Here is a 25,077-nt window from a genome sequence, read left to right on the forward strand (position 1 = left end):
AAAATTAAACATGAATCTTTTTTATTGTTAGTGACTGGTTTTAGAAATATTTGTGTGAGCCGTGGACTTCTGGGAATCTGAGTTGGAAAGAGCTTGAGGAATACGGACTTGGGAAAACTAATTTCAAAAGCCAGAAATCACACGTTTAGATAATAGATAGATAGTTTGGGGTAAAGGTTAAAGTTGATCCGTGATAAAATCCAACTATGTGACTTGTCTTTGATTTTGCTAAACTAAAAATTTGGAGGTTCTGGATGCACAAGAAATCAAGTTTAAGGTTTTATATGCATAATAAATGAAACTATTGTGATTAACAAAAAGGGGTTTTGAATAGTGCCCGTTTCCCACCAATTTTGGGTTCAACCAAAACAACATATCACAGTTTCCATAGAAACCTTTAAACCAAAGGAGATTCGTTCATTTATTGTTATTTTACTTTGGTTAGACAACCTGCACTTGTTCACAATGAATACATCATGTTAATGTAGTTTATTCTGTATTGAGTCAGATCATGGGGTTAGCTGTCAAACAGCCAGGGGATCTCCAGAATCTTTGGGATTTATCTCTGGAAACTGTAAACATCCTTATGAAATTTCACGCTGATACATCATCGAGTTTCTGTTTTCGGTCCGGTGATGCATTGACAAACTGACCTCCACAGATTCCGCCAACCTGAAATAAATGGTGGCACAGCTACAATTAGACATGTTTGCTGAAAACCATATCAGCAATGAGTCCACTTCCTGCCAAACGGCTCAGGAAATCCTCAACACACAGCACAGTGCATGGCTAATTAGATTTGACACTAGAGTAAAACTTTTATACAGGCTCGTCTAACTGGTTCAGCATGCTGGAACTGCACTCACCTGGCCTCAGACGTCCTGTGGGCTCGAGAGAGCTCTGTGCAGTGCAAAGAGTGATTTAAAATAATAAGAATAATGATAAAATGATGACTTGCAAATGAACCTACTGTACTGTAGAGTGAGGGCTGACACGCAGCCCGAATGTGAAGCCCTCAGTCCTGCTGCACACAGAGCCTTAACAAGGCACCAGCTCATAATGTGATTTCATATCTGTTTAAGGTTGTGTTCGGCGGTTGCCGGGCACCTGCTGTTGACGTGATGAACACTTGAGTTAATGGCGCAGCAGTACACTGGAAACATAGCCTCCGCTAGGACTGTTTGGATTGTGGAGACACATCAGACGGAGATTAAAGTTTAAATAGCAAAGAGAAGCACTTTTCACACGTTTCCACGTGTTTAATGAATGAACAACTACATCACCGTTAATGCATCCAGGAGTTGCATAATGAGCTTTGGGGGGATTTTATAAGGTGATGACTTGTTATGGATGTAATCCGCCCCAACAGTCGCCTGTCCATTCGGTCCGACCACGCCAAGCCACTTTTACCAGCAGTCATGACACTTCTAAGTAGGACTTTAATCACTTTTTAATCTGATCACATTGCAACTAGGTAGCTGCCATATGAGTCAAATGAGAAGGCAGAAGCAGGTTTAGATAAATGCAGACATTTATTTATTTTTTTTCTATTTTTTTTTTTTTTTCTACTGATTTATAGCAGCCAGCCTGATTCTGGTCTTGTTCATGAAACTTATGAAAGACTTTATAATCATCAAACTCATCATCTGTCTCCCTCCCAGCAGTGACAGTGCTGCCATGGCATCAGGAACTCCAGACGTGACGACCAATCAGGAGCCTGCTGAAGTCCAGGAAGAGTGCTCAGGTAACAGTTTGATTAAGTGTTTTCTGTAAATGTTTGATTGGGAATCCAGGAATATTCAGTATTAATGTATGCTGAGTGGCTGTCTTCGCTGTAATCGCATGAAAAGGTCGTGTCTGTAATTTGCATCGTTTCGACCTTTTTTCTTTTCAGCTTCAACTCGGAGTTTGCAAGGTCATCGACACACAGGGAGAATGTGAAAATGACCTTTCAACTGTTTCTATTCGGCAGATGGTTCATACTTTCTATGGATTGCACAGCTAATGAGTTACTGTCCATCCTGTAATCATTCGGGCTGTAGCTAACGAGGCTTCCTTGCTTTAATTTCACAGTACAGAGCAGTGAAAACCAGATAATCCAGGCACTTTGGCAGTTTTCTAGATGAAAGTCTTCTGCATGAAAAGATTGTGTTAATACAAACGTTGTACTTTTTGCTTACTTTGCTTAATTTTATTTTGAAAGTTTGCAACAACTGAAAGAAAATACATGTTTTTTCCAAATCAGTAGAATCTTATCAGTGCATGTTTTGTAAATCTCTGAGGTCTCATTTAGTGCGAACACACACAGAAACTCCTGGTGCTTTCAGCTCTGATGACAATACATGTTGTTTCAGAGGTGGTTGGATGCTGGTACTTGCCAGCGATATCAGCAATGAGATTTTCTACTCACTCCCAGCAAAGATCCAATCAGCTCGAACGATCGCACACAAATATCTCCTTGCAGGTTGTGGCAGGAAATGGAGGAAAACACAAGGCTGTCCCACACAAACGTGCACACAGATTAACAACAAACAGAGTGGGAACCAGAATGTAGATGTGTGTCGACGTGGAAAGGTTAAGTTGTGAGCTTCTTGTGAACAGAGTGACTTAAGCAGACGTGATGAAACTGGTCTTTCGTGCCCAGGCTTGAGGTCCAAGATAATGTGAGTGAATAACAGGCAGAAGTTTGTTTTCAGGAAGCTCTCGGTTTTGAATCTTGGGCTAATGCTGGTGCAATAATCCTGCTGAATTTTCAAGTTTGCTCACTCGCTTTTCACAAGAAATGAACAGTCTCTAATTTTTCTGGTAGTTTTGTTTTTATGGAGAGAGATCCCAGCCCTGATATTGTTTCCCTTTCAAAGGTCACCATCCTCTCACAGTTCAGCTGAGTTGCCCCTAATTTTGAGCTCAGGACTGTGTATAGGTCCTGTTAGTCTTAACAGAATGCATATGGAGAAACTATAATATCTCAGCTCTACGCTGACCTTCCACTGAATCAGCTGCCTTTTTCTAGGCAGACCTTTTGGCTTTAATAGAGTATTGTGCCTAAAATAGCACAATAAATGGTACTGTTGGGTGGTGCTTCCCCCTGATAGTTCATCTTGGCCATGCAGAAAGGCCTCTGAAGCTTCATCAAAAAGCAGGTTGGAACCTCCTCAAGTAAAGACAGCACTTTGTGGACTGCAGTTATCCAACAATAACTTGTTCTGTGTGCGGTTTAATGGCATCTCATTAAGACGCTAAAATTGGTTTTCATTATATTTTGACAGACTTTTATTTTAGTGACGTCTTTGGGTTTCTGTGTTACACAAAAAATCCCAAAAGAAAATGCACCGCATGTGCTTAACATGATCTTGAGTGAGTGACCCAGAGATTTAAAGCATCGTGGCCTCAGCACCAGGTTTGGATTCCAAACATTTTTCAGTTGGGATTTAGCTCCAACCAGAAAGTGTATTTTTAGAAAAGAAGGAATGCTCAAGGATTCCCCACAGGGAGGAGGACGAAAATGACACAGCTCGTGGAACAAAAATGCATCTTATTTTGAAATCTCTACTGAAGAATGTCTGTGGATGGCTCAGGGGTGGGAGTCCTCAAAATAGTTTGACTACAGTTGTTCTGTTTGCTCCCGACGTCTTCTTTCTCATTGTTGTTTCTCTTTCTTGCAACTCAGCTTCTGTTTCCTTTCTCTGGGGATGTTTTAAGTGCCTCCTGTGGTGCGTGTAACAAATAGTCCACCCGATTTATAGGTTGGCCGATATTATCAGGTGATATTAGCTATTTGCCACTCCTATGGGCATCAGGATTTTAAAGGCCACAAAATGAAAATTTAAAAAGTAGAGTAGAAACATTAAAAAACACTGTTCAAACATTTTATGGGTCTTACATAGTTTGCCAGCCAGAGGGCACTCTTCTCTGTTTGGGATGCTACAAACACAGCAGCCAGCTGATCTTAGCAGAGTCGGGCTGAATGTGGACGAGTAAAGAAACTACATAAACTTAATGTTAGAAATCTGTTTATGTTTAGTGTGTCTGAAAGAAATATATTGGAAAATCTAAATCTCCAAATGTTGTTACTGCTGTTAAAATCCTGTTTCTGTCTAGCTGTAAAAACAATGAAAGATGTTGCACTTTGTGATGACTTTTGTATGATTACAAGTGTTTCTATTTGATGGCTACTTCAGTTTACTCAAAATATACAACAATAATGCTTTTTGCTTTTTTTTTTCTCCCCACCTTACAAAACCTACATTACCTACAATGCTCCTCAACCACTGACAGTGTGGAAAGCCTAGCTACATTCAGATTTTGTTTTTTTCCCATCATCCTCAGCGGTATACAGGTCTACACCTCTACCATTGCAATCAATGCATTGCACACTGGTTTATGAACTGCTGTCTTACACCACGTTGTCATTCTGGCTTCTTTTTGAAACAAGAAGCACTGCCCCCTGCTGGCCGTTAGAAACAATGTGCACTTCTAAAATGGCCTTGTTTTTCAAAACCACAGGCTGTGTTCATCTTTTATATACAGTCTCTGGTTTGACCCAGTAAATATTGGCTAAGCTAATGAACATAGTAAACATTGTAAGTGCTATTCATGTTACCATTGTTACTATGCAGATGAATAAAAAAAAAAGACCAACTCTGCGCTACTCTTTATACTGATCATGTGGTTTGAAGACAAATGCGTAGTGTATAAGTGCTGAGCCAGCCCACATCCCTGTTGCATGTGAGATGGAGCGAGGACCATTTCAGGTTCTTGATGACAGCTGTTTAAGAAGTTATAAAAGAGCTGTTGAGTTTTTCCTCTGTGGTGCTAATAGACACGGACCCACTGTGGGGGTAGGTTTACAAGCTTGAGTTGGTGTGTGTTTATGCATATGTGTATTTTCAGTTTTCATGTTGGCCTCTGCAAACACACGCTCACATCGTTCGCTCTGTGTGGTTCCCTCTGGGCTGCCTACCTGTGTCTTTACAGCCACCGCAGGACTAATTGCTTTATAACTTGAGTTCACACTGGGGCAGTGTGTAAAGATGCTGTGTGTGTAATGTTCTCATCAGCATGTAACTGTGCACCACCATGCAATGATTCCTTATTCTGTCTTCTCAGGAAAGAAAAAGTCCAAGTTCCAAACGTTTAAAAGGTTCTTCGCCAGGAAGAAGAGAAAGGATCCATCAGCTGCAGGAGCGGACGCGAGCCTTAAAGCCAGCCAGTCGAGTGACAATGTCAGCAAAGCATCAGAGAGCAACACACTCACTCGAGCAGAGAAGGATAAAGGCTCTGGGTAAGATCGCACAAGTGTGCTGAATGAAATGCTTTTATTTACAATCTGACAAAAGTACACAGTGCTCAACTAAGACCTGTCACGCCTCTACTTATTTATTATATGCTCATTTTGTCATATCTTCGTATTAAAGCTACAGTCGGTTGTAAATACTCGTAAATATACATTGAGTAGTGTGTATCATATATCTTCCAACAAATCGATAAACTTGGATTAATCTGTTCCGGATTCATGAACTTGATAAATCGTGCATAAATGTTCAGTGTTTTTTCAGGTTTGGATGGACGCATTTGTAAAATAGTTTTACGTGTCCTCAGACTGCTTCATATTTGTGTGTGGATGTGAGTCCTTACGCACAAATCATTGTACACATTTCTAAATCTTACTTTATGCTTGTGGATCATATCATAATCATTTGCAACCCTTTTGAGGCAAATTTCTCTCCATGAACTGGGAGAACTGGAAGGAGTAGGAAAATAAAATTCAGTTTTATTTATACGGCGCCAAATCACAACAGTCGCCTCAAGGCGCTTTGTATTGTAAGGTAGACCCTTCAATAATACATACAGAGAAAAACCCAACAATCATATGACCCCCTATGAGCAAGCACTTTGGCGACAGTGGGAAGGAAAAACTCCCTTTTAACAGGAAGAAACCTCCAACAGAACCAGGCTCAGGGAGGGGCGGGGCCATCTGCTGTGATTGGTTGGGGTGAGAGAAGGAAGACAGGATAAAGACAAAATTCAGTTGATTGCGATTTTTAGTCTAATGACATCCAATGGTGAGATTTTACACACTTTACCTTTAAGCATGGACCAACATTTCAAATAATTAGGTCAACCTAAGTAAGTAAAGCCTGTGAGCCGAAAGGCTTCAGAATGCTCCGAACACTCAGTTTTAGACAGTTTTTTCTACTCCTGGCTGTGTGTGATGTCAGAGAGAAGAGATATCTAAAAACTGGTCATCTGTAGCACACATCTCGGGCTGTGACTAGCCCACCGACCTGTTGATCAAACCTTCTGTTTGTGAGGGACAGGACAATAAGACAAAAATCGATTTGAAGGAAGTGGAATGGAACTAAAACTACATAAACGGTGTGTTTTTAAGCAAAACAATTTTCCTCCCATTTCCCTTTCAAATGTAAAGCATCTAAAATGCTAGCTCTTATTATGGGGTTTAATTGAGCCCAGCAAAATATGAATCTAGAATATTATATCATTACCTTACTGCCATGTTTAAGGGATTCATCAAGAAACCGCACCGTTCTGTAGCCAAATGATATATTTCTGCTCACGTTGTTGGAGCTCCTCCATCCATTCAGGTCAATAACGTCTCTCATGAGTTCATTTAAAAAAGGAAGGTTGTGTTTTAACATCCATCTCCTGTTCTGTCAAACTCACCTCAGCGAAGGCTCAGCGCTTCCTGTTTTTGTAACAATTAGAAGAATGTGTGTTTTCCTGTGGAAAAGTCCTGAATTTCTTTGTTTTCCTAAGCGGTGCCACTTCCTGCTTTGTCTCAGTCTGTCACAGGAAATATCTAGTTACATTTTACTGATTTCTCTGATCATCATCCTAATTACTGGGAGACAACAAACCATCACTTAAAAAACTACAAGTGTCTTTTCAGTTGATATATATTTTTATACGACAGAAGCGAGGCGAACACATTCCAAACACTCTGCATGGGTAGTTTATGGTATTTGTTTTATGTCGCGATCCACCATCTGGTTCTTTTTTTCTTCTACCTGTCTTGTTATAGAAGCTGCGAAACGTCACTCTGTGCTGTGTTTATTTCTTCGTCTTCCTGTTTCCCAAAGGTCGAAGATCAGTCTGGGAGGCAAGGCTTTGTCACATGACTCCGTGTTTGTTTCTGACTCATCGGAGGCGAACGAGGCTCTGGGGGCATCGCAAGACAGCATTCATGGGAAGGTGAAATCACTCCAGGTATGCACACACAAACGCAGTTACCGGATCAAAGATAAACCACGTTAAAGTTAAAGTCCTCTCAGGTCTAGTACACCAGAGACCCCCGACCCCTTGACCTTTGACTACAGGGGTTATTAAGGAATAATAAACAAATAAAGATTCACAGTCTGACACATTTAAGTGTGTTTGGGAGTGAGCACTTCTATGCCCCAGGGCACTGTGAACAAAGTGCTGCCAGCAGATCTGCTATATATTAAGCCTGTGGGATTACGAGTAATAAGTGGCATTAAATAAGCTTTGACTTTTTACACACAAGTTTTGATCCATGTGTAATGTGATAAACGCAGCGGTTTGGACAGGCGGAACTGATGCGTTTCACAAATAGAGATTAAAGTTCTGTCAAAGCAAAATGAAAGGACCGCGTGATGAGAAGAACTGCAGACAGATAGAAAGAGTATCTGTCACAACAGTGGGCTAAAAGGGGAAGACATGAGACCCAGACGGACGTGCTGACCTCCAGTGAAACGGCTCCGCTGAGCTACAGAGGAGTGAGACTCAAACAACTCCTTTAAGCAATTTTTGCTAAAAAGAAACACTTTCTCCTGTAAGCTAAAATAAAACCGAGGAAGTGTTTGATTTGGGCTTCTTTGTAGATCAGAAAGTGTGTAACGGACACGGGCAGAGTGCCTGATAATCAAATCCAAGAGAGTTTTCAGGCAAAACAGCCACAGATATGTTGGCGAGATGCAAGTTGCTAATAGATTGATTTCCATAAAGTGAATTTACTGTGGAAAAACAATCTGATGGAGATTTCCTGACCTTAATCCTCGCTGTGAGCTGTGCTGCCTGTTTGATAAGCAGAATGAGGCCATTCCAGAGCCAAAAATAAGCACATTATGTAAGGATCGATACACTACAAGGCCATTAACATGATGCACAGGAGAGTGACTGTCATGTAGTAACTCACTAAACAAGGGTGTTGCCACTGTGAGGGGTCCAGAAAGCTTCAGATAGAAAAAATTCCATTTGATGGCGTTTTTGGGCCTGTGTTTGTTGTCCAGTAGTATAGCTCTTTAAGTATAGGAATTCAGACAATACAGAAGCTACAAAGATGCAATTGCATCCTGTCCTACCACAAAAAACACACAAAAACAGGACACCAGCCAACTGAGATGATATAAAAGACAGGTGTAGCTGCTGTGAGGTCAGCCACTGCTTTATGAAGTTGTGTTATGTTTCAACGTTGCCTTCTTTGGTGTTTTGAAGCTGGATGTTGCAGTCGAGGGGTAAATCTGACCGGGAAGTCTATCAGAAGTCATTAACGTTGGATCATCTTCCTTTCTGTCAGTGAGTTTAAAATTTTGCTCACTCTTACCCAAAACTAGTAACCTGGTCCATAAACCTATCAGGAAATCGTTTACTGTGGTCACGGCTGACAGCCGATTTCTCATTGGTGTATACAGGAGCAACCACAGCTATCACCCCCTGGTGGCCGTTAAAGAGAATGCAACTTTGCAGCTACAGTGTCTCCATCTTTTACACTGTGGCCCGACAAGTGGACAATTTTCACTCCACTACAAAGACTTTTGTCTTCTGTGGGACCGTGGCTAAAGGGCAAACACTAACAACTGTAACACACTAACCACTGGTTCAACATATTTTTGATGCTGCCCCCTGGTGACAGTACACAGCTACTACAGGTGGAGCTCTGCTGTGCTCTGCGTTGGACCTATAGACTACCAGTGCACTATTAGAGGATGAATTTGAGGATGTCCACCCTGTCACACCGCAGCTAGCATCATGAGCAGAGTGATATGATTGGCAGGTGCAGTTTAATAGAAGGGTAAATGCTCACAAGAATCTTTGTGCAAGTGTCAGTTAGTTCCATTATATTCAATAGGGAGCAGACATGTGTACAGCTGATATGGGCAAACCAGTGCTAAAAGGGAGAAATGCATGAATGTGGTTTTTGAGGTGAACCCTCCCTTTAGACACATTTTCACACACATTTAAATTAAAAAACTACATTTGAGATTAATTTTCACTTCCACCCACAAACAGCTTCCAGTATATAAGCTGACGATGTTAAAATAGAAACATTTAGAACAGCAGATTCTTTGTGACTTTATCAAGAAACTTGTATTGTGTGTCCGTGTGTGTCTGTGTGTGTTGGTGCGTGTCAGTGTCCAGCCCTGCTACAGAAAAGCTGTATTGTCCTGTGCTGTGAAACTGAGTAAATGAGTCCTTGACTGACTGTTACAGGGAAGCACGCAGATAAAGACTGTTTGAGTTTCTGCGATACCAGCTACACACACAGATACACAATCACTTTCAAAGGGCTTTCGCTTCTCTGTCGAGTGCCCAGCTATGAGTCCTCACTGGTCATTCCCTGTTAGTCATATTCCACCACAGTAAAGATCTTTTTCCCCTGCAAACAGCTGTAATGCTCAATAAACGTGTACTCAAACACGCCATTGTTAGCCTTTCATACAGAGCTGTAGTTTATTAAACAGGGTCTCAGATATGGTGTTTCCTCAACTGTAAGTAATGATAAACACCTTCACTTCCTTGTAAAACAAACACGTGAGCACATGCCTGAAACGTGCAGGCACTAACCCTGCTGGCATAAATGTGCTCTTTTTTTCTCCTCTGCAGCTTCAGCTGAAGCAGGCCATCAAACTGGGCTCTCCACCGTCTCTGATGTGTGTGAAGAGGGCAGAAGATCCTGCGACCATGTCTGAGGATGACGGCCTACCCTGCAGCCCACCAGAATACACAACAGTTCACACGGTCTCGATAAAGACATGCTTTCAATGATGCCTTCCTTCTGTTAGTGCCCCTGAGTTTGGCTGCTAACATTCTTCTCCTTGTTCTTGGTGCGTCTCCCAGAATCAGGCTCAGGCGAACAGTTCCATCAGTCTGGAGGGAATAGACAGCGATGAGGACCGGGTAAGCGTCAGTGCAACGAAAACTAAGATACTGCATTGTTTATTTCATGCTTTGTTCCATTCACAACCGACACATTTACCGACGAGTGAACTTCCACGCTGCGATGCTTTACGATCTGCACCGTGTCCTGCGTGTGGCATTACAACCAAAACAGCGATTCAAGTAAGATCGATGCGATTTGTAAAAGCCAGGAGGAATCTTTGTGGATGTGTTGGAGCTGTGTGCGATTGCTCCTCATGTGACTGTGGCGGAGAACAAATCTCATGATCCCGTCTAATCACTAAAACGCTGCTCTTGGTTCTAAATAAAAGCCCCTTCATGCAAAGTGACATCTTTCCCTATGTTCCCTCTCTTTGTCGCTCTTTTTTCCCCTCTGTTGCTTTTAGTCTTTTTGTTACAGCTTTCTCTTTTTTGTATCCTTAAATTGTCGTCCTCCTGACCCTGCGTATAAATCTGCGGTTTAACCAGTGTTACCCAGAATGCCTCATATTCTCCCTAACAATAATTTCAATTGAGTCCTTTTTATGGATCCAGAGAATCACAGTGCCAGTTCACGATAAGGCAAATGTCCCGAGAACATCAGCTATCCAATTACTCTCACTGACTATAATATGGCCTAGAAGCACAGTCAGCAAACTATGACAAAGGAGCCTTTAATGATAGTGTACTTTTAGCAGTTTCAGGCTGGTTTTGGTCATTCTCCCACTGGAAAGAGCCACAAATGGCTGGCTACAATGACAAGCACACAAAACCCTGAAAATATCCCCTTTAAAGTCAATTCCACACACAGGAATGTGGTCAAGGATAGACTGCACTTACAGTGGCACTTTGTGCAGTTTATCCATCCACTGAGAATTCACTAAGACATCAATTGTTTACTTGATTGTGGATTTTTTTTTTTTTGTTTTCTTTTGTTTTGTTTTTCCCCCCAGGCTTTATTTAGAAAATGAATTTGATTTATTTGCAACAATCCAAGCTTTGACTCACACCATCGCTGTCAGCATACGTCACTGTGGAGACTTGGGTCTAGGTCAGCCAGTGTTAAATGCATTTACAGTAAATATAAAGAGTGCAGACTTTGTCATCTTTTCACACATACTTGTCTGTAGTTTGTGGATATAAGTTGGTCATTAGAGGAGTTCAGACTGCCTGTTTCTATTAGCAGTGGATGACCAAACTGTGTAAGGCAAAGAACATCGTTTGAGAATGAGATGATCTCCTGAGTCTATTGTTTCCATTGTGTTGTAAAGTGAAGCCGGCACACAAATGCCTGTAATACTTCCAGATCTCAGCAGGGGGCGACTCTGCTAGTTGCATAAAGAAGCCAGATTGTCCATAGATCAGACATAACATCATAATCACCTGTCTAATATTGTTTTGGTCCCCTGTTCTCTTCCAAAACAGTCCTAACCCATCGAGGAACCACTAGACCCCTGAAACTGTGCTGTGGTATCTGGCACCACGACGAACTCGTTTGTCCAGCACATCCCACAGTTGCTTAAGTGGATTTAGAGGCAAAATCAACACCTCAAACTCGTCGTTGTACTTCTTAAACCATTCCTGAACTATTTTTGCTTCGTGGCAGGGTCCTTTATCCCGCTGAAAGGGCTCACAGCCATCAGGGAATAACTGTTTGCATGAAAGGCTGCACATGGTCTGCAGCAGTGCTTAGTTAGGCGGTTCGTGTCAAAGCAGGACCCAAGGTTTCCCAGCATCCTCAAAGGTTCCATTAGTGCCATGTATATGAAGCCATCTATTATGTAAGTGAACACTGACAGAGTTAGCAACCAGCTGATTAACAGCATAATCTTTATTGTTATTAGATGAGATCTTGATGAATTAAAAGGAGACTCAATACTGGATATAACATCAGGTGGCCAATTGGAGACGAATGGATACTAACATATAAGGTTACAGTGTAACACTTATTGCAGGTTTAAGGAATCAGTGTTTTTTTAATTGTGAGTCACTGTTTGAGATTCGGTGATGAAACAGTGCTTCAGACATAACATTGGCTCAGCATCCTTTCTCACCATGGAGACTGGAACGTGATTGGCTGTTTAATTCTTTCAGTAACAGTGTCGTGTTTTTAAATCCTGTGCGGACATAAATGGAGAGGTTTATGTTCAACACATATCTGCAGCACAGGAAATAGTTGTCATGTGCCGTGTGTGATAGTGGAAGATGGGCTTCTGTGTGTGTGTGTCTGTCTGTCTGTCTGTCTGGGTGTGGTCATAACCAATCCTCCAGCTTCTCTTCAAACCTTAAATGGAAGTCTGCAGCTTGACCTCTTCTTCCTCTGTATGTTGCTTTCCCCCTTTCCTTCTCTCTGACCTTCTTTTTCTTTTCTCCAGCCACAGTACATATTATTCCACGGACCCTGTGTGTGTGTGTGTGTGTGTGTGTGTGTGTGTGTGTTGAGTGTTCAGAGTGCATTCCAATGGTTTCTTTGGCAGTCAGCATGTCTGCTTGTAGTTAAAGCATTAAGAGTTTGCCTCTCCAACACACACACACACACACACACACACACACACACAGGGAAACCTATATATTGTTAAAGAAGTACTGTGTTATGCGATATTTCATGAATATGTTTTAAGGGTAATTTCAGTTAGATCATAAAACAAACCATGTGTTCATACAACACAACACAGTTTTTGGTTTAGATGCAGAATGAAAACTCTGAAATGGTATTTTACAGTCTAACAGATGCAGACAGACATTAGCATGTAGCGTGTGTTGCAGTGTTAAACTGTGTGTGTGTGTGTGTGTGTGTGTGTGTGTGTGTGTGTGTGTGTGTGTGTGTTTAGTGGAAGAAGAGCAGTGTTTTTGTGAGTTTTGTCTTGAAATAAGTGAAAATGTGAGTTTGTGAGAGGTGAGAGAGGTAAGTTTCTGTGATGACAGACTAGTGTTGGTTCTGCAGATAAGGACTGCTCATGTTTGTACAGCTGGACTCCCCCTCTCTTGCTCAGTCTCTGGCTACTTGTTTGCATCCTTGGGGGATTTCTGAATGTTTGTGCTTTTAAGCTTCTTACAAGTGTGGCTGATGTCTGAGAGTTGACCACCTCTATTTGGAGCCGTCCCACTTGGGGGGGTGGACAATTGGATGGATGGTCAAATTCTGTCCCCAGAGATCTCTCCTGGTTGAGTGTTGCTAAATGCTAAATGAGTGTTTCCTGTCTTCCCAGCTGTCCTGCGCAGCCTCCAGCAGAGCAGTGAGCCCCCTGGTGGTTCCAGGAGACTTCAGCCAGCCGGCCAGTCCTTTTGTCTGTCTGGATAACTCTGCAGCCAAGCACAAGCTGGCCCTGAGGCAAAAAGCCAGGAGGAGACCTGCCAGTGTAAGAGGGGGGACAAAAGCTCTAGCATGAATAAACACTAATACTCCCATTACTTTAAATGGATCTTTATAGCTTTTCATGGCGTGCCTCTCACTGCATAGAGTCTGTTTTGTGATAAAACTGGACCTAACAAAGTAATTCCCCCAACTATAAAAAAGAAACATAAACAGTGGGACAATCAAAGTGATTAGTCAATAGTTTCCCCACATTATCTAAAAACCTTTTTATATGGAGGTTAAACTGAAAGTCAGTGCAGAAAAGTACAGCAGCCAGAGAATGGGTCAGGTGGTCCTGTCTGCACAGGCGTTTGTCCTTCTCAGTCATTCAAACTTTTCAAAGAAGTTATGCTGAGAAAAAAAGTGATTTTACTGATACAAATTCATGAGACCTGTTGCTGTATTGGATGTTATCACATGTATGCTGCTACGGTTTTCTAGGACTGCTTAGCTGACTGTTCATTGCCGATTGATGATGCTGATGTCACCACAAATGTCTTGTTTCTGTGCAGCGAACAGAGGAGAAAGCAGGGCAAGAGTCTGAGGTGGAGGCGAAGCTGACAACCTCCATACCACTGCAGGACCAGCAGGAGGCAGAAGGTGTGCGCACAAAGCCCCTAGTTTGCCAGTATGGAAGCCTGTGAATGCCAATATTAAAACAAAAGTATTTAATCAAATAGAAGGGTTATAGTCCACATGAGTGCGAAAGATACATGTATGTATTTGTTTAAGTTATTTTGGTAACACTGTAATTAAATGGAATATCACTGTATTTTATGTGAAATTACAATGCAATTATATTTACGTACACTTAAACACAAGAATAAGGGGAGAACAAATCAGGTTTTTACAGGAAACAAAGATATACTTCTAATGTGAGTAATTTTAACTACTGCATAACCTTACAAGAAACCAGACACACATTTTAGTGTAAATAATTTTAATTGCAACAGTTGAATAATACAAAATCAGTCATGAATATAACTTTACTTTTTTATTTCTTTTACAAAGTTATTTAATATTCATTATATTTATTTATAATTATTATTATTTTTTTATAGCTAATTCACACAAATAATAATGAAGTGGTTACGTTTTATATTGGCTGCCATCAGCTTCCATATACTTGTTACTTATAAGTCTGATGATAAGATGACACTTTTTTGTGTTTGATTCAGAAGTGGCTGATGTTCTGCTGAAACCAGAAGTTGAGAGGGAGGAAAATGAGGAGGAGGAGAGCGAGGAGAGCGAGGAGAAGGATCAACCACAACATTCCATACAATCCCTGTTGCGAGATGAGGAGGAGGGAGAAGATGAGTCCGAAGCTGAACAGGATGTTTCTCACGGCCCGGACACTTCCTGTCCTCCTGAGCCAAGTCACTCGGAGGAAGAAGACTCCGACAGCCAGCCCCTGCCCTCCTCCAAGCTCAGCTCGAGCGCCTCCTCTCTGGATAGTCCCAGGTGAATAGAAATGGTTTCCTTTTGGTTTTCCCCTCCCAGGAGTGTAGCTTGGTTTGTTTTATCTTATCTCTTGATTTCTGCTTCTAGGGCCACACCAGAGCCCCCTTCTGGCTTGACGGACACAAGCATGGCTTCCAGTGCAGCGGAGAGTAAGGATGTAAGTGACTCTGCATCTGAAAGTGAAGAAGATGGGGTCCAGAACCACGGGGAGGAGGAGAACTCCTTCTTACAGGAGGTGCTGAGCTCTTTGAAGACGCCCCTCGTGTCTGCCTCGCTCGATATGAAAACTGAGGGCGCCGTCCTGGAGATGAAGGAGGAAGAGGTCAAAGAAAAGGAGGAAGAAGAGGTAGAAATGGAAGAAGGAAAGGAGGTTAAGGAAGAAGAGGAAGAGGTGGATGAGTCCCTCAGTTCTCAGGCTGCTCCCTCGTGCTCCATGCTGTCAGATCAGACCACAAAGGAAGAGGAGCAGGTTGTCACTTCCTTGTGGCAGGAAGAAGAAGGAGGAGTGGATGCTGAGGAAGAAACAGAGGAGGAGGAAGAGGACGAAGAACCAGCTGTGGAGAGATTTATTCGATCTGATGTATGAATCTTTGGTTATTTGACATTTTAAATGGATTTTGTGTGGAAGATAAAAGGCCCCATGCCTTCCTCACTTACCCTAAACTCCTCTGACGCTGCTTCATGAGTGTCTCCATATATTAGGCAGTTTATATGTCAGCCAACGCGTATGGGCTCAAAATGTGGTCATAAATATTTTGTACTTGTAAAAAAGATTTGTGTGTGCGTAAAAAAGATTTGTATGTGTAAAAAGAATTTTTGTGTGTGCGTAAAAAAGATTTGTGTGTGCGTAAAAAAGATTTGTATGTGTAAAAAAGATTTGTGTGTGCGTAAAAAAGATTTGTGTGTGGACTTAGCCCAAAAAAACCCCTGCAAGTTACAAGTACGAATTTTGACCCTATTTTTCTTCCTTTCATCTGATTGGTCAATGTCATGTCAATCACAAATGTAACAATCCAATCAGAGAACAGATGGGTTTGGCTGTCGGAGGGGCGCTTTTTTTGAACTGCAGGTCTTTGAAGGGAATAAATGCCCTTTTACATGCCAACCCAGCGTTTTCCTTCATCACCACGAAGGAAAACAGTCTGTGGTCGTCCGAGTTTGGTGATTTTTGTGTCACAGGTCTATGTGTTTAATATAGGGACTTCCACAGCCTTTTCAACAGCGCTGCGGACCGCGGGGTGGGGGCGGGCAGTGTTTTGGAAATGACAGTCTTCATTACAAAGCTTTCTTCGTTATGAATTAGCATACATGTTTTTATTGAACATTTGAAGAACCAGCAAAAAAAACAAACTCTTGTAGAGGACATAAAGTCAGAGATAGAAAAGACAAGGAGCAGGTGCATCTAGTACAGGTAGAGCTGCTGCAAAAACCCACAGAGCTCAGCAGCCAGCGCAACAAATTCTGGATCCTTTGCTTTTAGTTAGCAGTTAGCATTAGCAGCACATCCTGCGTCCGATGTGAAAGGACCTTTATGCTGCGCACTGTGACTCACAGCAATGGTCCTGGGTCAGCCCTGACTTTGTGTTAAACTAATCCTAAAGTAATAATGGTGTTTCTAACCACTGATATAGCACAACTTTATCCTTTCAACAGCTGCTGAAAGTTAGGGGACCTAGCTGCTCTCGGATATTTATATAGAGATCCTCCAGCTTCAAACTGTATTACCCTTCAAGGACCTGCAGTTCAAAAAAGCGCCCCTCCGACAGCCAAACCCATCTGTTCTCTGATTGGATTGTTACATTTGTGATTGACATGACATTGACCAATCAGATGAAAGGAAGAAAAATAGGGTCAAAATTCGTACTTGTAACTTGCAGGGGGTTTTTTGGGCTAAGTCCACACACAAATCTTTTTTACGCATACACAAATCTTTTTTACGCACACAAATTCTTTTTACACACACAAATCTTTTTTACACACACACAAATTCTTTTTACACACACAAATCTTTTTTACACACACAAATTCTTTTTTACACACACAAATCTTTTTTACACACACAAATTCTTTTTACACACACAAATCTTTTTTACACACACACAAATTCTTTTTTACACACACAAATCTTTTTTACACACACAAATTCTTTTTACACACACAAATCTTTTTTACACACACACAAATTCTTTTTACACACACAAATCTTTTTTACGCACACACAAATCTTTTTTACGCACACACAAATCTTTTTTACAAGTACAAAATATTTATGACCACATTTTGAGCCCATAAACGCGCACTGTGGCAGGAATAAAGGGAAGCATATGATGTGAAGGTTCTGAGTTCAATTCCACCATCAGGCCGGGGTCTTTCTGTGTATGTTCTCCCTGTGTTTGCGTGGGTTCTCTCTGGGTCCTCTGGCTTCCTCCCACAGTCCAAAGACATGCAATTAGTTGGGATAGGTTAATTGGAAATTCTAAATTGCCCATAGGTATGAATGTGAGTGTGAATGGTTGTCTGTGTTTGTGTGTTAGCCCTGCGACAGACTGGCGACCTGTCCAGGGTGTATCCTGCCTCTCGCCTTAAGGCAGCTGGGATAGGCTCCAGCGCCCCTCGTGACCCTTAAAAAGGATAAGCGGAAGCGAATGGATGGATGGATGGATGGATGTGATCGTGTTTTCTTAAATCTCTTTCATGCCATTTAGCCACAGTCACATTCCCTTTTTTTTCCTTTTTTTTCACTTGCTAGGATGAGGAGGAAGGAGAAGAGCAGGCAGTAGAAGTCAAGCCTGAAGAGGACGACAGCGTGCTCTCATGCCAAACTATCAGCCAGGCAGGTGACGACAACGTGGAACAAGAAGATGGGGAGAGTGAGGGAGGGGACGAGGAGGAGGTAATCAAGCTGGAGAAGAAGTCTGAAATGGAGGAGGAGGAGGAAGGGCGGGAGATGAGGGAAGAGGATGAGGAAGTCGAGACGACTGAAAGGACAGAAGTGGAGGAGGCAGAGGAAGCAGTGGAAGGAGAGGAGAGAGGCGCAGAAGAGATGCCTGAGATGCTTCCGGATACGCCGGGTGAAGAAGTTCAGGTGGTGGCGCAGGAGGCGGATGAAGGTGTGGCGCTTGAAGGTGACGCCGTGTGCGCTGTAAAACTCAAAGATGATGATCAAATCCCGGCAGAGATGAGCGATCAAGGACTCACTCAGGAGCAGAAGGAGCAAGATTTCAACCAAAACTCTGGAGACAAGACTGAAGAGGGAGAAGACACAGTAGAGGGGGGGGCTGACCTCAGCGTGGGGTTAGACCAATCGGAGAAAGGCGTGGGAGCGAGCCAGAGTGATGCAGATCAAAGCGAACAGGAGCTGGAGAGTGAGGAAGCAACGCCGCAGTCAGACACCAAACAGATGGAGGAGGGTCCGAGTGAAGCCGCAGAACAAGATGACGGCTCCCCCGAGCCTTCTCCTTTGTCCCTGCAGTCACCAAAGAGCGAGGCCAGGAGTCCCACCAAGACCAGCACAGCGATCGTCCACATAAATCTAGTTTCTCCCAGCTCAGAAAAAGCCACGTCTTTATTCCAGCTGCCTCCAGCTGCTGCAGATTCCAGTGACAGCGCCAGTGAGGCGGCTTCACATGACACAGAGTCCACCTCTGCAGATAAAGAGGAAGCTGACGGTGTGGAGGAGGAAGAAGAAGAAGAAACGCATCAAGACGCTGCATCTCCTGCACCTGCTGAGGAAGAGACAAGCCAGCCGCCCTGCAGCCCCGATCAGACTAAAGTCCGCTTCACGATCGCTCCCGCCTGGCAGAGATCACAAAGTCTGAACCCTCCTCCTTCCCCACCCGCTTCTGTCTCCTCCCCCTTCGCTGTCGCACCATCCAGCTGCGAGGAGCCGGAGACTGTGACCGAGGATTCGGTCACGAAAGCAGAACCGGCGACTTCACCAAAGGTCGAGTTGGTGCTGAGCCCCAGTAGGGTGAAAACCGCCAAACCACAAAGCAGTGTGACACCGGCTCCACCCAAGATCTCTACTTCTGCGAGCATTGAAGGTAAGAGTGCTGAACATGTGTGATGGTAGATGATGAAGCCGTTTTCTGCAGGGACAGGATCCACTTTGGTTGTGTTTAGACGAGGCTGATTTACTGGACTAGCACGTGCATGCTGTGTATGCTTTAAAGTGAGCCTTGCAAACACTGGATGTTTGCTGTCTGAAGTGTCCTAATCTGTATCACAGGAGGGTAAATTATAACCACTTTTTCCTACGCTGCCACCTGCAGAGAGCTCAGCGATTGTAGAAGGAAACCCGGACAATCCCTTCGGAGTTCGGCTGAGGAAGACGTCGGCTCTGCTGCGCTTCAGCTCAGAGGAGGAAAACACAGAGGTGATTGAAAAGCTTTTTAAGGGTTTCTAGGACACTCTGAACTTCTTACCTCTCAAACATGATGCAGGAAACCTGAAACTTTAAGCTTAAATTCATGTCAAATGTATTATTTGTGTTTTATTTATTATCCTTTAGCCTCCGACTGAGTCACAAACTCAGCCACCCAGCTCTAAAGTTGACTCCCCGCAGCCAGTCAGTGTTAAGCCCTCCATCTGTCCACCGGTCAGCATCAAACCTGCGCTGCCTAAGAAGCCAGAGGTTCAAGCTGACAGTGGAGGGAAACTGAAGCGCGTCTCAGGTGTGTGTCCACGTTCATCTTTACTTAAAGAGGAATTATCATGCTTCTTCTTTGCTTCTGTCATGTATACACTGTGTCAGTGGTGGATGTTCACATGGCCACGGCTCAGACTAAAGACCGCTCGAACTGCTCACGGACAAGATCACACGAGTGCTGCGCAGCCTCGCCGTATTAATCTGCTTGAGCGTAACAATCCTGAACTCGACAAGTGTAAGAAAGCAGCTCGCGAGCCAGCCTGTGGCGTAACAACTGTGTGTGTTGTTAATTTAGATTCAGTTGCGGGCCGCGCTGTTTCTGCTGGATCTGATCCTCCCAGCTGGATCTCTGTGGCCAAACAGAAGCAGAAGATCTATAAGGAAAACTCACTGGAGGAGATCACTGTCAAGAAGGTAGACTTACAGAGACGCACAAAAACAGGATGCATGCGTGCAGAGTACGCCGCCACCACGTGATCTGTATGTGACTGTTCTGCTGCTGCTCTTTCAGGAGGACCAAGAGAGAAAGTCTTCACTTCCAACATACGTCTGCTCAGCTGCAAGCAAGGAGCAAGGCAGCAAAACAGCTGAAACCAAAGGCAAAGGTCAAACACACACACAGTCCATTCTCCTTATTTGTGCAGAACCTCAGCAAATGTCTGTTTCACTATGCACTGCTGCCCTCGTCTGGTCAGCCTCTGCTACTACACTAGATAAATAATTAACACTTTGTGTTGGAGGCTGATTGTAATGATTGTGCATAACAATTTAGCGGAAATCCACACATAAACAATACAGTGTAGAAAACACTAGACACTATTTTGGCCTCACGTGGGTGGTGTAGGGTTAAAGGTGGTGTTGCACAACAGCCTGAAGTTAGTATTGAAGTCTTTCAGACTATTTACAGAGGTCAGAAGTAAATAGTCTGTGAGCTTTAACTTTAAAATACATTTCTGTCAAAGTCTCTCCTCGGGTTTGTTGTTTACGTGTGTGTGTGTTTTCTCGCAGGGGCTCATTTGGAGATGAGCAAGCCGTCAGTGTCTCCAGACAAGGAGGCCAGAAGGCCTTTCTCTCCTCCGACTCCAGTGCCGCCTCAGCCTTTAAAATCCCAGCCCCTCCCCTGTGTTGCCCCCAAACCCTACGTCCCTCCACCCCAAGCAAAGTACCCACCACAACCTAACCCTCCCCAGCGATCCCTGTCAACACCAGACGCTCCAAAATCTCCTGCTACTCCGTCATCTCCCTCTAAAACTCCGCCCCCGCTCACCTGCTCCCCATTTCCATCGAGGACCGCCTCGGAAAAGCCCGTCCTGAGAGCGCCGGGGCTTCCTGGACAGACGCCGCCCTCCCAGCGAAACCTGCCTCCCACGACTCTGGCCCAGGACGAGCCCCCCTGGATGGCGCTGGCCAAGAAGAAAGCCAAAGCCTGGAGCGAGATGCCCCAGATAGTCCAGTGACAGGCCAGGTCAGATTTAGAGAAACCACGCCCCCCGTGGGACCTGAAAGGCTCCAGGATGGAGCAGAACCGGTTTGCACACAAATATCTTTTAATCCTGAGCTTCAGGCTTTAGATTGGTGTAAAATGCCCAGCTCCACAGCTGAAGGCAGGCTCTTTTTTACTCCTTCATTTCTGTTTTCTAAATGACACAGTAGGACCCTGAAAGTTAACGCGTCTTACTCGAGGAGGATATTTGTTTGTTTGTTTGTTTGGTTGCTTTTAAAGATTTGTAGTTTGGGATGAGGTTCCGGAATGAGACACCTGCAGCCTCACACCAGTACGTTTTAACTTTAACTCGGATGAATCCACTTCACATCACTAAACATTTCAGGAAAGGGAGCACAGAGATGTTATTTTATATGAGAACACTTCATTTACCCAGAACGATGATAAAGTAACAGAAAAAATCTTCTGTTCTTTCTTAAGAATGGACCTACACGATGCTGCCGGCCTGTGTGTGTGTGTGTGTGTGTGTGTGTGTTTATTATAAGGCAGGTATAAATGCTGATATATTTGAGGAAAATGGAATAGTTCGTGGTCTGAGAGTGAGATGAGGATTACATCCAGAGCTGTTCTTTGTTTTTAATCAGATCTACTTTTAGAGAAGCACGTCCAGTCAGGTCCGTGGACACTCCTGTTTCAGGCTCGTCCGTGTAAATTATATTTTTTCATTTTCACTTTTGATATTTTTGAATTCTCTTTTTGATATTTTGATCAACTCCAAGCATCCTGCAGAAATCTCCCAAACCCCGCCCCCAAAAAGCTGATAATCAGTGAGCGCTGCCGCTGCGTTCACAGTCATCTGTTTGAAATTGTTTAATGCATCGCTGCGTTGCAGAGTGTTGTCGACTATGAATCCTTTTCCAGTGTAAATGAAACATAAGTATAAAGCTACTTAGGCACTTAGAGCTGGGTTTGCTGCGGGATGCGTCGTCTGTGTCATTTCAGTGTGTCTGGCAGTAAGCATATGCAGATATGTGATACTCGTTTTGTATTGCCTTTTGAGAATTTGTCTTGTACATAATAATGCGCAGTAAAGAACAAATTATAAAGCATGTTTCTGTGTTTGTTTGTTTGTACCTCAGGAGTGGAGCACAGTCGGAAATGTGATGTCTTAACTGTGAAACTTTAGTTTGATTTGAACCCTTTAACACAAATATGACCGGTGTGTCCGACGCTCGCAGGCTGGACACACCGGTACAGCATTTTCATTCCCCGGACTTTGTGACATTATCGGGATTCTTTTCCCCGGCCTGGTTGTGTTTTCACCTTCACATAATGTTTTAGGCTTTAAAACAGACACCCTACCACCCCCACAGGCCTAATAGTGGTTTGGTCCACTGCTAATCCCTAACTCTTTAACTTTGCAGATTTGATCTTAAAACAAAGGATGTGTGACCTGTTGTTCTTTATTTCATGTAGAATAAAACTTCAGTTTGGTTGTGTGTATTTTCTTAACCTCCATCACATCCTCACATTTCACTATGGCAGCCATATAGTTGCGGATCAGCCACACCTCCTAATGGTTCTGGAAGCAGGAGGCGTGTTTGTGAGTTTCAGTAGTAGTTTTGGTAGCTTTTTTTCTTCGTCTTCTTCTTCCACAGCATGTCTTTTATCCTGTCTTCCTTCTCTCACCCCAACCGGTCGCAGCAGATGGCCGCCCCTCCCTGAGCCTGGTTCTGCTGGAGGTTTCTTCCTGTTAAAAGGGAGTTTTTCCTTCCCACTGTCGCCAAAGTGCTTGCTCATAGGGGGTCATATGATTGTTGGGTTTTTCTCTGTATCTATGAAGCGCCTTGAGGCGACTTTTGTTGTGATTTGGCGCTATATAAATAAAATTGAATTGAATTGAATTGAATTCACTCTCTCCATGTGTCATCACATTTAAACCTTTTCAAGCAAAAACAGGAAGTGAATCATAAGCAGGTTTTAACTTTGGCTGGTTTGTGTTTGTAGACAGATGATGGCATGTCAATAAAATCAGAACCGTGCATACACACCAACGACGCCTTTACAGGTTTGTAGTCGAAGATAAAAAACACACAATGAAGGTCAAGGTTAGCTGACAGTGTGGTCTCCGGACTCGAAGGCAGTCGAGGCAGGTGTGCAGCTGGTTCTAGTCTTTAACTGGGATGTAAGTGCTGCTCAGGACTGACTGAGTCGGTGTTTTGTCAGGTTGTTTGATGGGCTGCATGTTTACAGTGACTGCTTCCTTACTGAACTGCATCAGGAGCACTATCTCAGTGTCCCTTTAAGGCTCAAGATCACAGAAATTTAAAAAAAGTGGGGAAAAAAAATTCATTTAATGTTTAAAATATGAATGAAAACCAAGTATGAGTTTTAAAATATTGGCAACGAAACAGAGATAAAATGAGTCCTCACTGGTATAGAGTCTGCTGACCATATTAAGCCAGTTCTCATCCAGCTCCACATTCTCAACATATCCAAGATTTTGCTCCTCTGCCTTTGAAAGCTGTCTGACTTGGCACAACATCATCTTTCCTCCGCTCAGCTTCAGCTGCTCTCCTGACAGCGCCTCACTTCAGACTTGTTGGCTCATATCAGAAGCTCAAAACACATCTGTTTACATCAGCACGCCAGCTAAAAACATGTTTCACATATTTACTATCATTTTATTTTCAATTGCTTTTAATGCCGTTGTTATTGTTAATTTTGTAAGATGCCAACAAATATGATTCATTATTATTATTCAGCTGCACACAGACGACTCAGATGTGCTTCTTGTAACAGACTGATGCCTTCCTAACTATCAATCCTCTTACTGTAAGCATCAAACAAGCAAAGAAATGGGATTAGATTCTAAACTAGTGGAATTATTGCAGATGGAAAATAGCTTAATGTGAAAATTAGTCCAGAAAACACAAGCGAGTCGATCCCACTGTGGGTGATTTATGGCAGAGTGGACTGATCAAACACTCGAGACGTCGATCTGTACAGTAGGGTAACATATTTTTTTCCCTGCATTGTTTAAGTGAAGCTTAGGCTCATTTTTCAAGCAGAAACTTTTCTTTCATTTCTCCCAAACGCGGCCTCATGGACTCACTTGAACGTCTTGGCGTGTACACATGCCTGCAAACATGCGGCCTTTATTTGTTTGTGTACCTTTCTCCATGTGTGTGGCCAAAATGTGAGCCAAATGTTTGTGCGCGCCTGCTCGCATGAACGGGTGTGAGCGGGCCGCTTGCATGCGTATGATTGATGGTTGCCTTGTGTTTGCGCACAGGAAGCTGTAATCAATTCCCCAGATGTCTTTTCTGGGCGAGTTAGGTAACGCTGCGGCTGCCCTACTTCTGATACACACACTACAGCACACATGCACATGTGGCGCCTAAAGTGGACCCGCCAAGATGTACAGTGCGTGTGTGAGTCCATGCCAGGTATCCATAGTGATGACAGCTGGGTGCTGACCTTCTCATTTACAGGTTATATAACCAACAGGGTTGGCAGGAGTCAGAGGCACAGAGGTGAGGAGGTGGGTAGAGGGGCAGTGGTACTGAGGTTGACTCGGGGAACTACAGTTTCTAAGAAGTCACCGAAAAATCCTCCTGCTCTGAAACTCTTACTGCTATAAAGATATCATCATAAATTTGGACTTTCATTTACAGAGGAGTGATAAGTAGAACACAACAAAGCCTTTAAAAGTGTTTTATTGACTAGTGTAACTTTATATTGTGTGGCCAAGTTGATCTCTGGGCAACAGAGCGTGATGTAAGTTGGTCTGTTGAACTGGATCATAAAATTACTTCAAATATTATAAATGTGCAAAGATTTAAACATAAATATTTTCTGACTAAAAGTCTCACGTCGTAGTTCTCAGTAGGAAAAGGGTGGAGCGTCCACTCCGAGTTCCTGCTCCATGTGGAAGAGTTTAAGTATCTCAGTGGAGCATGAGGCTGACAGACTGGTGTTGCATAATGGTTAATATCTGGTGCTGCGATTGTTCTTTTGTGTATATATGTG

The 25,077-nt window shown here is 43.2% G+C and overlaps 1 protein-coding gene across 7 annotated transcripts in view; it reads left to right on the top strand.

Moving 5' to 3' along the window:
* LOC146392006 (uncharacterized) overlaps positions 1–22,548 on the top strand; it is a 50,239-nt gene extending 27,691 nt beyond the window's left edge. For 4 of the 7 annotated variants that reach the window (XM_084940176.1, XM_084940204.1, XM_084940190.1 and 1 more), the window contains exons 2-16: positions 1,662–1,744; positions 5,110–5,284; positions 7,101–7,227; positions 9,865–9,999; positions 10,099–10,158; positions 13,347–13,496; positions 14,005–14,092; positions 14,671–14,953; positions 15,041–15,533; positions 17,703–18,996; positions 19,225–19,328; positions 19,464–19,626; positions 19,897–20,015; positions 20,113–20,206; positions 20,610–22,548. In XM_084940176.1, the coding sequence (XP_084796302.1) occupies positions 1,662–1,744; positions 5,110–5,284; positions 7,101–7,227; positions 9,865–9,999; positions 10,099–10,158; positions 13,347–13,496; positions 14,005–14,092; positions 14,671–14,953; positions 15,041–15,533; positions 17,703–18,996; positions 19,225–19,328; positions 19,464–19,626; positions 19,897–20,015; positions 20,113–20,206; positions 20,610–21,058 (3,817 nt within the window). In that variant the 3' untranslated portion in view covers positions 21,059–22,548. The remainder of the gene's footprint in view (positions 1–1,661; positions 1,745–5,109; positions 5,285–7,100; positions 7,228–9,864; positions 10,000–10,098; positions 10,159–13,346; positions 13,497–14,004; positions 14,093–14,670; positions 14,954–15,040; positions 15,534–17,702; positions 18,997–19,224; positions 19,329–19,463; positions 19,627–19,896; positions 20,016–20,112; positions 20,207–20,609) is intronic. The other 3 variants (XM_084940182.1, XM_084940211.1, XM_084940197.1) reach the window with 1 other exon arrangement.
* Positions 22,549–25,077: the final 2,529 nt, after the last annotated feature.

This window comes from Perissodus microlepis, chromosome 2 (genome assembly GCF_051167445.1).
Source record: "Perissodus microlepis isolate ML-2025 ecotype Zambia chromosome 2, ASM5116744v1, whole genome shotgun sequence".
NCBI lineage: Eukaryota > Metazoa > Chordata > Actinopteri > Cichliformes > Cichlidae > Perissodus > Perissodus microlepis.